This window comes from Anabrus simplex, chromosome 1 (genome assembly GCF_040414725.1).
Source record: "Anabrus simplex isolate iqAnaSimp1 chromosome 1, ASM4041472v1, whole genome shotgun sequence".
Classification (NCBI taxonomy): domain Eukaryota; kingdom Metazoa; phylum Arthropoda; class Insecta; order Orthoptera; family Tettigoniidae; genus Anabrus; species Anabrus simplex.
Genome location: NC_090265.1, coordinates 641297657 through 641314977, shown reverse-complemented (window position 1 = coordinate 641314977; position 17321 = coordinate 641297657). Strand labels below are relative to the sequence as shown.

General features: G+C 39.1%; 1 protein-coding gene across 1 annotated transcript in view; it reads right to left on the bottom strand.

The window, feature by feature from the left end:
• The window catches only part of LOC136857248 (peptide methionine sulfoxide reductase MsrB), a 43875-nt gene that overhangs the window by 25387 nt on the left and 1167 nt on the right, over window positions 1-17321 (bottom strand). The window contains exons 2-3 of the mRNA XM_067135740.2: window positions 14022-14113; window positions 13723-13799 (exon numbers count right to left, since the gene is read on the bottom strand). Of these exons, the coding sequence (XP_066991841.2) occupies window positions 13723-13799; window positions 14022-14113 (169 nt within the window). The remainder of the gene's footprint in view (window positions 1-13722; window positions 13800-14021; window positions 14114-17321) is intronic.

Below are 17321 nucleotides of genomic sequence, written 5' to 3'. Positions count from 1 at the left end.
GATGATGCCCTCATTATGGGTGAAACATGTCCCTATATCTAATATGTTAAGAACTGTTTCTTAAATTCAAATAAAAAAACCTCTTATGTATTGAACAGGTAGAATTTATATGTATTGAACAGGTGGAATTTATAATCTACAGTAGTATTATTATTTGACTTGAAGACATAAGTAGTCAGATACATCTTTATCACATAGGAATTTTACATACATCTCACGTTTATTGATAACTTATACATTCTTATTTTTATTTTAGGCCTATTTTTCTTCTATTGGTACAACCAGACATCTGGTCTGTGTGCTTCTCAAGCTAAAAGTTCCTCCTACAAACCACCTTGTAACAAGACTAATTATAAGGCATTGCACCGGTCTTCACGTCCAATATATCAAGAGTCCATCCAACAGCTATAATTTTAACAAAAACTTGAAATGTGTGCTATCAATATTCAATCCCACAGCATTGTCACAAAAAGACCTTGTAACAAGACTAATTATAAGGCATTGCACCGATCTTCACGTACAATATATCAAGACTCCATCCAACAGCTACAATTTTAACAAAAACTCTCTAATGTGTGCTATCAATACTCAATCCAACAACATTTGTCTCAAAAAGTGGTGTACATCAACACTCTTTTACAATTTTAAACATTTGTATGTCTGATATTTTTCTTGAAAAAGTGTTGTATTTTTAATCAATTATCATCGACTGATTTGCCAACCAAATCACGTTTTATCTTTAAAATGTGTCCTAATATCCTTGTTTTATTTTTAACTTGTCTTCTGCTCATTAGTTGATGATGTCCCTAATGGGGATGAAACATGTCCTTAATTAACAAAAACATGTTATTTTGAAAAATAAATAACTTCCTTCTGTTATTGTAAAGGTGGAACTTTTAATTTTCTTAACGATTATTTAATTGACAGTACGGGCTTAAAATGAAATTTATTTCCTTATTTCCTGTAATTCAGTTCTTTTGCATTCAACATGAAATGAAGAAGAGAGTTATCTATGTTAAATGTAAACTACCTCTACTTATCAAAGATGTGATGTGATGTGAAGATTAATAGAGCTGGATGATACAGCAAATGAATACAGGCATAACCTGAGATCACAGGTTAAATATACCAACTAAAATCAAAGTTCTGTTGCACCACTGTCGATCCTGTTGCACTCTATGGTGCTGAATGTTAGACGACTACAAGAGAAGCAGAATGTAAACCATGTGTCATGAACACTAACAAGGGAACTGTTTGGGCTGAACCAGACAGTATTAATGAAACTTTGTATGAATGATCAATCATCATACTTTCCTAAATTTAATGGTAATAATCATTTGCTGTAAAATCAATGGCCATGTTATAATTATTTGCTGAGAAATAGCTGGGTGGCTGGGAACTGTCCACTGATGATGATGTAGAATAACCTTGCATATGCACTGAAGAAATACACTGAATGACCAAACGTCATGGGAAGACATTGAATGTGATGTTAATAAAAACAGTTGGAAACATTCTGGAGGGATCTGGACCCACACATCTTGCATTGCTACCCACAATTGGTCTTGTGTAATTAGTGCAGAATTCATAGAGCGTACATCAGCATCGAAAGCATCCCATAAATGCTCGATTGGATTAAGACTGGGGGATCTGGAGGGCCAATCCATGGTCATAACTTCACTGGAGTGTCCTACAACCAGTTGCGTGCCACCACAGAGTGGTGACATGGCGCATTGTCCTTTTGAAACATGACATCTCCATCAGGGTGCTCTAGGGCCAGAAATGGATGCAGATGGTCTGAGAGAATGTCCACATAATGTGCACCTGTCAGCGCCCCCTGCAGCCGGACAATGGCGTCTAATTGTGACCATGATAATGCCGCCCAGACCAGCCACCTCCCGCCTGGACATAACCTTGTTGACACGCAGGATCCATAGCTTCATGCGGCATACGCCACACTTTCATGCGCCCATCAGCTCGATACGACTGGAACCGGGATTCATCGGACCATACCACATGCCGCCATTGTTCCATGGTCCACTGCTGATGTTCGCAGGCCCATGCAAGTGGTTGAGCTCTATGTCAAGGTGTCAGCAAAGGTATATGAGTTGGTTGTCGGCTGGTGAAGACTGTGCAGTGTACAAATGGGTTACTGAATCCCAACATTCACCTAGGCGATAATCTGACTCACAGTAACCTGTTGAGTGCCCAGTATGTTTCTGCGGAGGCGACATGATGTCCTTTCGTTAAACACCTGTGGTCTTCCCGTGCGGCAGTTTGTGTGGGTGGTAACATTCTCTCTGCGATATTGAAGATCCACCCTCGACATTGTTGACCTCAGAAACCTAAATTCGCGTGTAATCTCCGCAATGCTATGACCCATGCGCCGTGGGCTGATTTATTTATTATATAGCATATGACGATTACGATATTATATACAATATTTACAACAACCATCTCAAGTTCATAACTAAAGTTCCATATCAAAAGTTGAGAGCCAGAAAGGAGCTTCACTTGAGATAAAGTGTAAGTCCTCTACAGAGCCTGCATGCAAAGGACACACAAATGCAATGTGATCCACTGTCTGCTCCTCTTCTCTACAATCACATTGCGGTGATGACTTCCATCCCCATTTGATGAGAGTGGCTCCACATCTACCTTGGCCAGTCCTAATTCGGTTTAGCGTTCTCAACTGCCACCTGGGAAAGAAAAATCCATCTGGGCACTTGCAGGGGTTCTCAATGATGTGATGATGTAACGAGGATTGCTGTTGCCATTCTTCTTTCCAGGCATCCGATACATTGAAGGGGGTGTCCTGTAGATTCATTGCAGTATGCCAAAAAGGGTGTCTGGATTTCAGTCATTTGGATGGGAAGCTGCTATGTCAGAATGAATAGGGAGGTGAGGATTGTTTTCCATTTTCTTCCATAAGTTAAGCAGAGACTGCAATCTTCTTAGGGGTGGAAGTGGTATGAGGCTTAGTGTCGGAAGCCAGTGCGTGTTAGTTCGTCGAATGACCCTGTAATGATAAGCACTGCTTGGTTCAGCTGGGTGTCTACTAGTCCAGTGTGAGCACTGTTAAGCCAAGTTGACCAGCAATATTCAGCGACGGAATAAGAAAGTGCAAGAGCAGTGGATCTCAGGATTTGAGCATTAGCACCCCAGGATGTACCCACCAGCTTTTGAAGGATGTTATTCCTGGTCTTGATCTTGGCTGACACATTACAGAGGTGATTCTTGTAGGTCAAGGACCTGTCCAGTGTGACTCCCAGTAACAGTAACAGTACTGTAGATTCTCTCCTCTGAATGGTATGGTTGGTTTGTAACCAGCACTTCTATTTCGCAAGTGGAAGGTAGAAACAACAGTTTACTGAGGGTATGGTCTAAGGTTGTTCTGGCGAAAGAAACTGTCTAGAATCTTTAAGTCTGATGTAAGCATCGACTCAGACTCATCGAAGCGTTGGTATTGGGCGGCCAATGCGATGTCATTTGCGTAGATGAATTTTCTGGATTTGGTTACTGCGAGGTCATATGAGTACAGGTTGAATAGTAGAGGGCCAATACAGAGCCCTTGTAGAATGGTTCGCAGATTGCAAAACTTTGGTCGTGAGCAAAAATATTTTTCCTGGCCTATCTACTTCTAACCTACCCATGATAACATTGGCAATGTAATGGCCCTACATCACTGGTTTCATTGATTGAAACGAATATTTTGTTTCCAGAGACTTCTTCTCTGATATTCCTTATTGTGTCATCATAACATTGGGATAAATAGTTCTTTCTCAGAGTAGACTCATCCGGAATTACACAGCCCGCATACCTTTCTAAGAAACCTCTCTGTTTAATATTGTTCAATATCCAGAGTGGAATGTTTGAAGAAACCAAAACTTCACACAAGTCTTCACAAAGGAAGTACCGCCATCAGAGGATGACTTTGAGAGTAACAGTTGAGAAACTTTTCGTTTGCTACTATTTTGGACTCCAGTATGTGCTTCTCTCTACCGATATGTTGCTGAACGGTAAATCTCCTATCTCCTGCGACTTTCACTTCACATATTTTGCAGAAAAGAATTTCACCATCGGTAGTAAAAATATCCTTGCCGAATTCTGAAATTATGTGTTTGAAATGAACAGCCCTAGATAGCTTTAACTTCGGCATTTTAAAATACACTCAAAAACCATTCGCGACCCCCCTCAATTTCAACATCGCTTCCAGATTAGCCTCAAGTGCAGGTGTGTCTCCTGGAACGTGGATATTCCAAGAAATAAGGGTCGAACAAAGTTGTGGAGATTCGCATGTCTTCGTATTCAACCTCAATTTCAGTTCCGTTAATATCCAGTACCATACGCAAAAAATGCATCATAAACCATTAAAAATGTGAGAAAAATGTATAAAATATTCTAATAATTTTCCTAAAATGGCATAATAATGACGCAAAAAGCGAGAAAATGGCCTAAAAAAATACTAGGAAAAATTATGAAAATATGACTTAATAACTATGCATTTCTGTAATATGGGGGCCATGAACAGGATTTATATGTAAATTAGCAATGACTGTGGTGAACTATTTAAAAGATGGCATGTCATCAGAATCCAGGCCCTGGTGATGACCCTGATGGGGAAAGATGACAAGATCATTGATTTTATGAGAAAGAGGATGTAGTGACTAGGAGTGAGCGAAGTAAAATGGAAGGGGAAAAGTAGAAAGAAAATCGAGGAAGGGATTCATACTGTACTGGAATGGGGGTCATAATTAAAGGAATCCTTGAATAGTATGTGGAAATGGCAGACTGTATAAGCAATAGGATAATCAAAGTTTGGATGAGAATGGAGAATGGAATGAATGTATATACGAGTACGCATTCCAGATCAGAAACAGAGAAGAGGATATTGAGGTATTCCTGGAGGAACTGGAAAGAGAAACTACTGATGTGGACGTGATAGCGATAGGTGACTTTAAGAACAAGTGGGAACTGAAAGAGTACTACTACTACTACTGCTGCTGCTGCTAAGTTTTAATTATGTTCCTGAAGGGGCAGCAGGCCTCCTTGATGGTAATGGAGTCTCTCACACCAAGGAGATTTAATACGGTGAAGGAGATGTTCAGAGAAGGTGAGAAGGCAGCACCCACAGCTTATACTTGGAACTGTCCAGGCATTCACCTTAGTGCAGAATGGAAAACCATGCAAACACCATTCTCAAGACAGCCAGCGGTGGGGACCAGCCCCTCTCAGTCTCCTGAATGCAAATCTGTTGCCACCGGTAAGCCGAAGCTCCTCTGTTTGGTTGGTCAGTCAGAATGCAGAGCCACGGTCAAGTTGTGGCCACCAATATGGCCGAAACTGATTCTACATCTGCTCTGAAAGACTAGGGAAGGAAAAAGTTTTTTAATGTTTACTATTTGATTTACGTCGTACCGATGCAGATAGGTCTTATGGTAACAATGCGATAGGAAAGGGCTATAGTAGGAAGAAAGTAACCATGGCCTTAATTAAGGAACATTGTTTTTCATAGTTTCCCTATTTTTACACCAGGCAAATACTAGGGCTGTTATTATGGTCATGGCTCTTCTTCCACAGTTCTCTTCTTTAAACAATAATCACCATCATCACCACCACTTGCCTTTTCCTATCTCATAGTTGCCGAAAACTTATCTGAATTAGTGCGACAGTTATGAAAAAAACCACATACAACCTACTTTTTAGTTGTCACTATTATGTGTGCTAACTTGGCAGTAAATATAAGTGAATCCCTCCCTGTGGATGTATGTGACAGTCCTCTGATGATTGAGATAAGTAATTCTGACATGTATGTAGTTAAAGTGACCTATAATTCCATGGAAATTATCCCATGTATAATAAAATATATCGGTTGACAAGAATTGTAGTCAACTTGACAGTTACCGGACTGCCCCTTTGTCAGGCTCAAGAAACAAGTCTCTTGAATAGCGAAATTTTATTTTAAGCTCTACCTCCTCATACATTTCAAATGAACTACAGTGATTTCACAGTGGAAGACCCATAGAGAGGCCATCCGACTAACCTTTCTTCCCGGAATCATCTCAACATGATAATACAAATTACATGCTTCATAGAACATAACCTCTGATTGTGATTCACTCCTCACATTTGAGGCTAAACAGTGCTCTAGGCAGTGTTTAAACATGGCCGGTTTTAGACTGTGTCTAAGTGATAAATAATGTCTCTGGAATGTGGCAGCCATACTTAGACATTGTTTAACCGTATACATTATCTAAACACCGTTGCTGCAATCGGCCCTTAATGACTTTCTCCATGACATCTAAGTTGTCGCAATAGTACACTGCGACACCAAGACAAGTTTCCCAATGTGTTATAACTGGCTGGGGAGGTAGGGGCAATGAAGGTGCTTCTCCTTGAATTTCTCAGCACGAAGTAGAGCTTTGACATACACTTTCTTACAGTTGGATATAAATTTATATACTTCAGGGTAGCTACTTCTAACTTCTTCAGCCACCCTATCCAAGGCATGTCACATGTGTCATTTTTGGGTATAGCATTTTAAGTCCCTTGGCTGCATTCATCATATATGGAGCAGCAGCATCGATTAAAAATAGAAAAATGTGCTCTCTCTTCACCCCATTTGATCACAACAGATTCACTGAATTGTCGAAGAGAACTGCAATGGTCGAATGATTTGTCTTCTCTAGCACTTCTTAAGTCAGGAGGAATGTATCTACAGGCCAGTTTTCTTTCAGCGTGCCAACAATCATATTTGGTACATATCTTCCATCCACATCTGTAGCTTCGTCTGTTGAAACCCATATTTTACTGCCTCCCACTTTATTATATATAACATCTCTTCATAACAACCAATCATATCATCCTTCCTGAGAGTAGATTTATTGAGAACAGAATGCTTTGTATATTTTTCAAGAAAATGTCTGAAGGTTTGGTTCTTAAGTTTCTCTAAAGCAATATTAGACGAAACCATCATCTTGCATAGATCCTGCAAAATTTGTGAACACTGTGAATTTGATGTTGGAGTTTTGAATAGCAGATGTTGCCTATTTTTGAGAGCAGAATGTCTATTTACACAACTCTTATGTTTCGCAGCATTACAATGTTGTAGCAAAGTGAAGCAGTAACTTTTACCTCACACAATTTACAGAATAATACTGAAGATGTTTTCACCGAACATGCAAACAAAACTTAGCAACTTCTCACTAACTGAGACTTTCATTTTATACATATTGAAAGCAACTGAATGACTGAAGCTCCCTCAATCAAGGTCATTCAGTGTGTTGAAGGAGAAAGAGGGGAGGGCAAAGGAGAGAGAGAGAGATATGAACAACGACAAATAACTGCAGAACTGCCTCTGCTTTGTAAACAATAGCCCAGTTTCCAGGAATTGGCCCAGCCAGCAAACAATAGTTCTTACCTTCTAAAAACATTCCATACACTACTTTTCAATGGTTCATCAGAAGTCTATCCTTAAAATTGCCAAAATATGTTGTTATAATGAGATGTTGTTCAAAATATGCCACAAAACAAAAGAAGTCTAAAAATGCATGTATACGCCCAATAAAACCTGTTTAATTTTGATTATCATGCTTGAAACATGTTGAAAACTAGACTACATGATATAATGTTATGGGGGGGGAAAATCTGATGTCATTGTCATAGAAATCTGTCCCCTAGTAATAATAAAGGCACTGGACCTGTTGGTCTGCAATGGCTGTACAGATTGGATACAGAAATGTGAGCCAGAAAAATGGAGAAAGGGAATAATAATACCGAAGTTTAAGAAGGGATACAAAAAATTAGGCAATAACTATCAATGAATCACACTCTTATCTCAAGTTGCAAATATCACAGAAAGGATAACGGAGAGGAGACTTGAGAGAAAAAATGGAAGTACAGTTAGAAGAAAAGCAACTTGGCTTTAGGGAAGGTAGATCAATATGGACCCCACCTTTTGTATGAGACAGTTGATGGAAAGATATTGGAAGTATGGTAAAGATCTAGTGACAACATTTTTCGATATAGTAGAGGAATATGATAGTGTACCTGAGCAAAAGGTATGGGAAACCATGGTAAGAAAGGGAGTTGGCAAATAAACAATAGAAACGATACGTGCAATGTATGGTAAATGTTTCAGCTGTCTAGACCCAACCCAGGAGGACGGAATGGTTTAGGAATGTTACCGGACTAAGACAGCGAAGTGTGCTGTTACCACTATTACTTATATTGGTAATGGAAGCATTTGGTGAAAGAGAGATGAAAATAATGCTATTTGCTAGTGATATTATAATCTGGGGAACAGACACTAAGGAAGTACAAGAACAGGTGGACACAATGAATGTGCAAATTGTGAAATACAGTATTACATTCAGTGTGGAGGAGAGCAAGATAATGATGATAAGAGGCAAAAGAGTATGGAAAGTAATCATAAATATTAGAGGTCAAAACCTTGAAACTGTGGACAGCTTCAAATACCTAGGAAGTGAACTAATGCAAAATGCAAAGCTGGATATAGAGATTAACATAAGGATGCAACAAGTGCATACATTCTACCAGAGTGTAGTTTGGAAGGAGGAGGTATCAAGGAGGTGTAAGGAAGTGATGTACATGATGTACTAAACATCCCTACTCAGTGGAGACCTGGGCAGTGACAAGAAGTGAGGAGAGTAAATTCAAGCCAGTGAAATGAAATTCCTAAGTAGTTTGACAGGAAAGACAGAGAAATGAAGATGTCAGAAAAGAAATTGGAGTAGCAAAGTTAAATGACAGAACTGAGAAGAATAGACTAACAAGGGAACATCAGCAATGGTTAAATCTCTGATCGTGATGAAACTTGGAAAACACATTGACGTACACGTAAAAAGATGTCAGCATCAATTTTTGGTGCCAACATTCATTAGGGCGTTAACTAAGGGGCCTAAAAGTTGTGACATTTCAAGTTCCATGTGAACAGCGATGAATACCTGCTGGCCAATGCTAAGCTGGTACACTGCCTGCCTCCTGCAACACTTCTGCACCTCCTCCCCACCCCCTCCTATTGGTTCACGCCACACGTTTCGTTTCCCTTCTCCCTGTGCCTGCCCGTCTGCTTAGCTGTTGAACGGGACTGGCACTATACTTTGCTTCTTTTCGTACTATAATTATTGAAATTCTTTAAATAACGTTCCTTTTCACACATAATGATAATAAATAACCTAAACTAAGATACCCATATTTTATTTGAATCTTATACTTTCATTCTTGTTAACTCCGGTGAGTTGTCACATTGTGGGTACAACCCCAAGTTAAGCACCATCGGGTGTAGTCAAACGTGGGATGGGGTACTGCATCTGACCTACGCTTAAATTTTTATTTACTTCTACAACAGCCTTAAAGCTGTCTGTAGTGTCCTTTAGAGTGGACATACATATAAAAGTAATTTAATTTAATCACCCACCATTAAATAAATCACACACCTTTAAACAACATTAAATATATTTTTATTTAAAGAAATTACGTGACCAGGTAATAATAATGAATAATGAATGTAATGAGGTTCGGTACCTCAGGATACCAAAACCTCGTTACAGGTCCAGATCTTCTTTTTATGCCCCTTACCCACTTTGTGTACGCTATCAGTTGTGTCATAACGAAATCGTGGACAACAATATTATAAACTCCGAGTTTGAAACTACTGGTATTTTCCATATAAGTAGAATATTTTTATTTTTGTTTGTCAATCAATCAATATTCTAAAGGCTAATGCCTTGTCGATGCAACCATTCTTTCATTGGCTGTTCATTTCAGTTCCATGTAATTGTCACAACCTGACCTCTTCTTGATGTCGTCCAAATACTTCATCCTAGTTCTTCCTCTTCCTTTCTTTCCCACCACTTTCCCTTCAAGAATATTAGTGATGAAAGTCTTGTGTTTGATGACACATCCAATAAATTTTAATTTCCTGTTGTCCATTTCCTTTAATAATCTTCTCTCTTCTTTAACTTCCCTTCAGACTACCAGGTTGGTTTTTCTTTCCGTCCAGCTCGTTATAGTCATTTTCCGCCATATCCACATTTCAGCAGCTTCAAGTCGATTCCTTTCTAATTTACCCAGAGTTTGTGCTTGTACTGAACGACTTATTTATGTTTTGCAGTGACAGACACAACACATTTCAATTGCAGCAATGGTTACCGAATATAAATCAATTTAATGCATAGACAATTTTGTCACGAGTATGACATGGAATGTAGTAAAGTTTGGCATAATAAGAAAAGCCTTGAAAAATAAAAAAGATGTGCATTTATATATACAGTAGATATACAGTAATCACAGGCAGACCTGAGGTCTTACTTTATCAGTACTTTTGCATTATTGCTGACGAAGGTCTATGTATTCAACAGGTACTGATATTAAACTATCACACTACAGTCTTCTGGGCACAATGGCAGTTACATACGTAAAAATTAAAATGGCTATTGTATAAACTGGTAAAACAACAGGAATGAAAGTAAAAAATTTAAATAAAATATTAGTTTAGGTTATTTATTATCATTATGTGTGAAAAGGAACGTTACCGTATTTAAAGGATTTCAATAATTATAGTACGAAAGGAAGCAAAGTATAGTGCTGGTCCCGTTCAGCAGCTAAGCAGACGGGCAGGTACGGGGAGAAGGGAAACGTGGCAGTGAACCACTAGAAGGGGGGAGGGTAGGAGGTGGAGAGGTGTGGCAGGGGACAGGCAGTGTACCGGCTTAGCATTGGACAGCAGGTATTCTCGCTGTTCGCGTGGAACTTCAAATGTCACAACTTTTAGGCCCCTTTGTTAACGCCCAAATGAATGTCGGCACCCAAAATTGATGCTGACATCTTTTAACGTGTACCTCAATGTGTTTTCCAAGTTCTATCGCAATGTTCCCTCGTAAGATGGTTTGGATATGTAAAGAAAATTGAGGAAGGAAGGATACCGAAACAGGTGATGGAAAGAGAGCAAGAGTGAGACCCAGAGCAAGATGGATAGACTTGATCAAGACCAGTATAAGAAAAGGGAACCTGGAATGGAACACTTTTTTTTTTTGCTTTACGTCGCACCGACACAGATAGGTCTCATGGCAACAATGGGACAGGAAAGGCCTAGGAATGGGAAGGAAGCCGCTGTGGCCTTAATTAAGGTACAGCCCCAGCATTTGCCTGGTGTGAAAATGGGAGACCACGGAAAACCATCTTCAGGGCTGCCAACAGTGGGATTCAAACCCACTATCTCCCGGATGCGAGCTTACAGATGCACGCTCCTAACTGCACGGCCATGGAACACAATTACAGAAGAAGAATTGTGGAAGGAGGGAGAGGTGGAGAAGTACCAAATGCCTCAACCAGGCAGGAGCTGGATAAGGGGAAATGATAATGATGGTGAAAACACATTGTACCAAATGAGATTCTGATGACAGGAACAGATTTTCTCACTCTACAAACATGCACAGTATATATGATATAGATGATTCAGACAGGGAACCTGAAATATTTGTCCTGAATGATGATGCTTGTTGTTTAAAGGGGCCTAACATCTAAGGTCATCGGCCCATGTCCTGAATGAGTAAATTCTTAATCCCAATATAAATGGAGAATTTATATTATCAAATAATGGGCCATTTATATTGGAATTACAGTAAATGAATATATCAAAATATTAGTTTTAGTATTTCTGTTTCATTTACAATGGAAGCTAAAATATTGTGTAGTGAAATCTTGGTCACCTACATATAAACATGCACACTGATGAGCAACTGAATTAGAGACACACACACCTGGCTAGTAGTGTGTAGCGTCCCCTTTTGGCCTGGTGATGGCAGTCACGTGGTACGACATGGACTCCACAAGGTATCGAAGGTGTTAAGTAGCCATTCTCATCCATAACCACTGCATAACCTCCCATAAAGCACAGAAATTGGTCAGAGCAGGGTCCAGGACACACAGATTCCTCTCGATAGCATCTCAGATGTGCTCAATAGGCCGGGTGACATTCGGCATGAAGCAAGCATTCTCATGTCAGTGGAGTGTCCATTGAACCAATCGACCACAGTTTGGGAGTGATGGGCTGATGCATTATTTTGCTACACAAAATTGTTTCCCGCAAGGTGCTGGAGGAAAAAAAATGCAGGGACATGATCAGACAGCACGATCCTGTAATGTTCACTGTGAGAGACCAGCTGTAACCTACTGGCAAGAGGGACATTGTCTCGTGCTGGATGACATGCTCGTAGCCTGCCATCCTCATGTACCAATTGGTACCTCAACTCATCTGACCAGGTGACCTTTTTTCCAAACTTTTAAGGTTCAAAGGTGATGTTCTTTTGCCATGTCAATCAATGTGCCTTCTGCGTTAAGCAGAGGAACCCCTGTGAGATGGTGACTCATGTACCCTATTGTGAGGAGATGGTTCTGGATGATATAACTGCTCACACATCATTGTTCTCCAGTATCTGCATTGCTCATCATTGTATTAATAATTAGCTGGTGTACCCGTACTTTGCTACGGAATTCTACATTGTATACAGAAGTCTAGATGAAGTTGTGTACATGTTGTGAATAAGATTTCATTAAATTGCATAATAACATAGGTATTTAAAAATTAAATTTTAGGCACCTTCCCCTAAACTACCATTTCATCCAGAGTAAATAAAGTTATTTATAGTCTAGAATGCAGTGCTTTATTCCCCGACTTCACATACCAATTTTCATTAAATTCTGGTCACCCATTTGCTTATGGCTAGCCACTGATGTGAACATGGCAACAAAAATCGAAATTCGTGAATATCTCTGTTAACATAGCTGGTACGGTAAAAACGTATAAGATATAAATGATTGGAAATTGAATTCTTTTAATTCTGTATAACTTTAGTTATGTAGTATTTATCGATAGAATGCCTCATAACATAGATTTTTGATAACTGAATTTCAGACCTTCCCCTAAACTACCATTTCACTCAGCCTTGTTCCCCAACTTTATGTACCGATTTTCATTCAGTTCTCTTCAGTCATTTTTCGGTGATGCACATACAAACAGACAGACATGACGGAAATTTAAAAAGTGCATTTCCTAGTCACTGTGGACACAACCAATACAGAAATGCAGTTCTTTCTTAATTCTGAGCAATGTACAGACAAAACTCTTATTATATACATAAACCCTTTAATTAGTACAAATTAAGAACCTGACAGATTCCAATTCAGAATCACTTATTTTGTCAGGCTGCAGAGAGCCTATGTAAGAAAGGCAGACATTCAGCGACGTTCTGTGATATCGTAATTGATCATCCTACCACGTTTCATTGCAATCAGTGCTTCTGATTCACCACGTTCCATTTAAAACTGCAACAAAATGTTACTACTCTTTAAGTAAATTTTATCTTACAGCAGAATGAATTGTGGAAAAAAGACAATTTCTATAAAATAGGAAAAGGGAGACAGAAAACAGGACCAGAAAGTAATGAAAAAGGTTCAAAGGTATTTCCAAAAGGACTGATCATTCACAATACTTCAAGGTATCAAGGACCTAACTTGAGTAGAAATACAAACATTTCTATGATATAATTCCAGGAATACGGACCCAACTTAATTAGAAATATAAATATTTTCATGATATGATGGAAACTATTCATGCAACACGGTCTATTATCAGTTTATTCTCTGGAAAATCAAGTACCTAACTTAAAGAATACCAAATTAGTTCTTCTGAAAACTTACTCAAAGAGCTTTGATCCACAACAGGTACATGTATATACACCAGCAGCTTTGTGACTGCAGTATTCTCCACTGAAGGGCTAAAATATAAAGCAGCATAGAAAATTACAAGATTAAGAGAAAAATATGGAGGTAAAATGTACACCATGCCTTATGAATTTCCATCATCAATCTAAGGACCAATAAACAGGACCCAATAGATATAAAGGAAAAAAACATGCAATACAGCAAGCTATGTGCTTAATAGAGCTTGTCAATGATTTATGACACTACTAACTGAAACAGTTAGGGAAGTCTCTTACATGCTCTGTGGCTCCCAACCGACAAACATTATATTCCACTGCACTTAGCCTACGAGCCCATTCTTCATCACTGAGTTTTTTGAAGTTGATACCTTTAAAAGAAAAATTAACATATTGGTAACAGACAGGTAATTTACAGTGGTTAGTATTAATGGTTAATAATAAGGCATATGAATAGACTTTTCATCAACAAAAGAAGCAGCAGCAAGAAGAAGGTCCTCAATTACCATGTGCAGGTAGTCTGGTTTATGTTCTGATTTACTCTGCCAGATGGCAGAGAATTTCATTGAACATTGTTTCCACTTCTTGTATACCTACAGGCTGTTTTGTTCAGTCAAACATCAATGATCTGTATTTAGGGCTGTCACCCAGGAGGCAGATTCCCTATCAGTTGTTTACCTAGGTTTTTCTTAAACGTTTACAAAGAATTTGGAAATTTATCGAACATTTCCCTTGATAATTTATTCCAATCCCTTACTCCTCATCCTATAAATGAATATTTGCTCCAATTTGTCCTCTGCATTGCTCATCATTGTATTAATAAGTAGCTGGTGTACCTGTACTTCGCTACGGAATTCTACATTGTATACAGAAGTCTAGATGAAGTCGTGTACATGTTGTGAATAAGATTTCATTAAATTGCATAATAACATAGGTATTTAAAAATTAAATTTTAGGCACCTTCCCCTAAACTACCATTTCATCCCGAGTAAATAATTTATAGTCTAGAATGCAGTGCTTTATTCCCAGACTTCACATACAGATTTTCATTAAATTCTGTTCACCCATTTGCTCGTGGCTCGGCACTGATGTGAACATGGCAACAAAAATCTAAATTCGTGAATATCTCTGACATAGCTGGTAGGTAAAAATGTATAAGATATAAATGATTGGAAATTTAAATCTTTTAATTCTGTATAACTTTAGTTATGTAGTATTTATCAATAGAACGCCTCATAACATAGATTTTTGATAAATTAATTTTAGACCTTCCCTTCAGACTTACGGTTTAGGGCCGATGACCTACATGTTAGGCCCCTTTAAACAACAAGCATCATCATCAGCAAGCATACTTATGGCTAAAAGTATCAAACAGTGAACCGGACATAAGGAAGCTGAGCTTGGTTAGGCAGGCCCACTCCTAGTAATAGCAAGTCAAGTTAGTGTATTTAACTTAATGAAATCTTGCAATAAAAATCTAGCATGGGCAAGTGTTTCCATAGCCTACAGACTAGTTATATTATCAATTTGTCAGAACCCCGGCCCCGTGGTGTAGGGGTAGCGTGCCTGCCTCTTACCCGGAGGCCCCGGGTTTGATTCCCGGCCAGGTTAGGGATTTTTACCTGGACCTGAGGGCTGGTTCGAGGTCCACTCAGCCTACGTGATTAGAATTGAGGAGCTATCTGACGGTGAGATAGCGGCCCCGGTCTAGAAAGCTAAAAATAACGGCAGAGAGGATTTGTCGTGCTGACCACATGACGCCTCGTAATGTGAAGGAAGCAGCCGTGGCCTTAATGAAGGTACAGCCCCAGCATTTGCGTAGTGTTAAAATGGGAAACCAGGGAAAACCAGGCCTTCGGGCTGAGCAGCGGTCGCTTGGTAGGCCAAGGCCCTTCAAGGGCTGTAGTGCCATGGGGTTTGGTTTGGTTCTAAAAGAAATGTTTCAATGATGAGAATTTTGAATATAGATGTGCTCAACTTTATAAAACACTGGTTGATACCAGGGGGTGAAGTTTTTTCTTTTCTATAATTGGCTTTATGTTGCATCAACATAGAGGGGTCTTATGGCAACAATGGGATAGGAAAGGGCTAGGAATGTGAAGGAAGCACCCATGGCCTTAATGAAGGTACAGCCCCAGCATTTGCCTGGTGTTAAAATGGGAAACCAGGGAAAACCATCTTCAGGGCTGCCAACAGTGGGGTTCAAACACTCTAACTCCTGAACGCAAGCTCAGATGTGGTAAAGAATCATAGGGATCTCTAAAATGCAGTGGCGATTCGTGACATTTTACTCTGGCAAGGCTATGCTGCCATCTCTTCCCCCTCTCCCAATCGGTCCAGGTTTCACTGACCAGCACCACAATATAACAACAACAACAACAATAATAATAATAATAATAATAATAATAATAATAATAATAATAATAATAATAATAATAATAATAATAATAATAATTCGATGGATGACACTAGCTGAATAGAAGTCTGCTTGCATTACATTAATGAACTACACTTCAGTGGCATTTATGCACACATATTAACAGGCTAACAGCTAATGCAATCCCAACTAGTATAGCACTGCACTGTTTCACTGATCACAAACTACAATAACAACATTCACGAAAACAAATAAACAGTGCCCGCCCGAATTTCAGTCATCCTGCTTAAATTTCAAAGCATGAAAACATATTTAACAATCTAACCACCCTACTAATAGTGCCGTCACATTATGATTACTTTTTGAATATTTATTTTGGCTTCTTTTTAGAATAGAATTGTTTAAATAGTCAGTGTAATGGAATTCATTGTTTTGTAAAATGTTTTCGAATTAATCTAACAATTAATGTAAGACGTGGGGGAAAAAAGCCTAGGTACATTGTAAAGTGGTTGGTGATGTTGCTGAGGGCTCCGCCGTTCAGCGTTTATACCCGCCTGCACTCTTCTTTCCACTAACAAGCCCATATTGTCCTTCCAGGCTCCTCCAGCACCCCGACACTTGCTAACTCTAGGGGCCTACTGAGGGCTCCCCTGCCACAGTCCGAATGCCTCAAGACTAAAGAGAAAACATTGTGCTTATTGAACAGCAGCCATGGTCTTTGCCATTTCCCTGAAAATAGAAAAGTGAAATGTTTACAGCCGAAATAATAAATATAATATTGTATAACTGAATCGTGCACACATAAGTTGGACTTCACTACATTTGTCCATCCCTTTATGTAATCAATTACAGAGTGAAATAACGTTAAATGTTTAGGAAAAGGCAGTGGGGGAGGTGCCCAAAAGCCCTTCATGCATGAACCACCACTGCTAAAATCTCACTCTCAAGACTGGTATGTGAGCTAGCAACAGAAACTTCCTTAGTTGAAGATTTACGATTCAAACTGCAGTTGCCTTCCATAAGGCAGGAACTCCAGATGAGAAAGAGGAAGTAGGCAGAAATTGAAACTGGCATTCTTCACAAGAGATGCAATGATAAATCAAAGTTGAAATGGACCAAACAAAGAACTGAAAAGTGCTATGAACAAGCTATAGGCTACAGAGCTTCCACCACAAACTGTGTACCCAACCTGGTTCCCACGA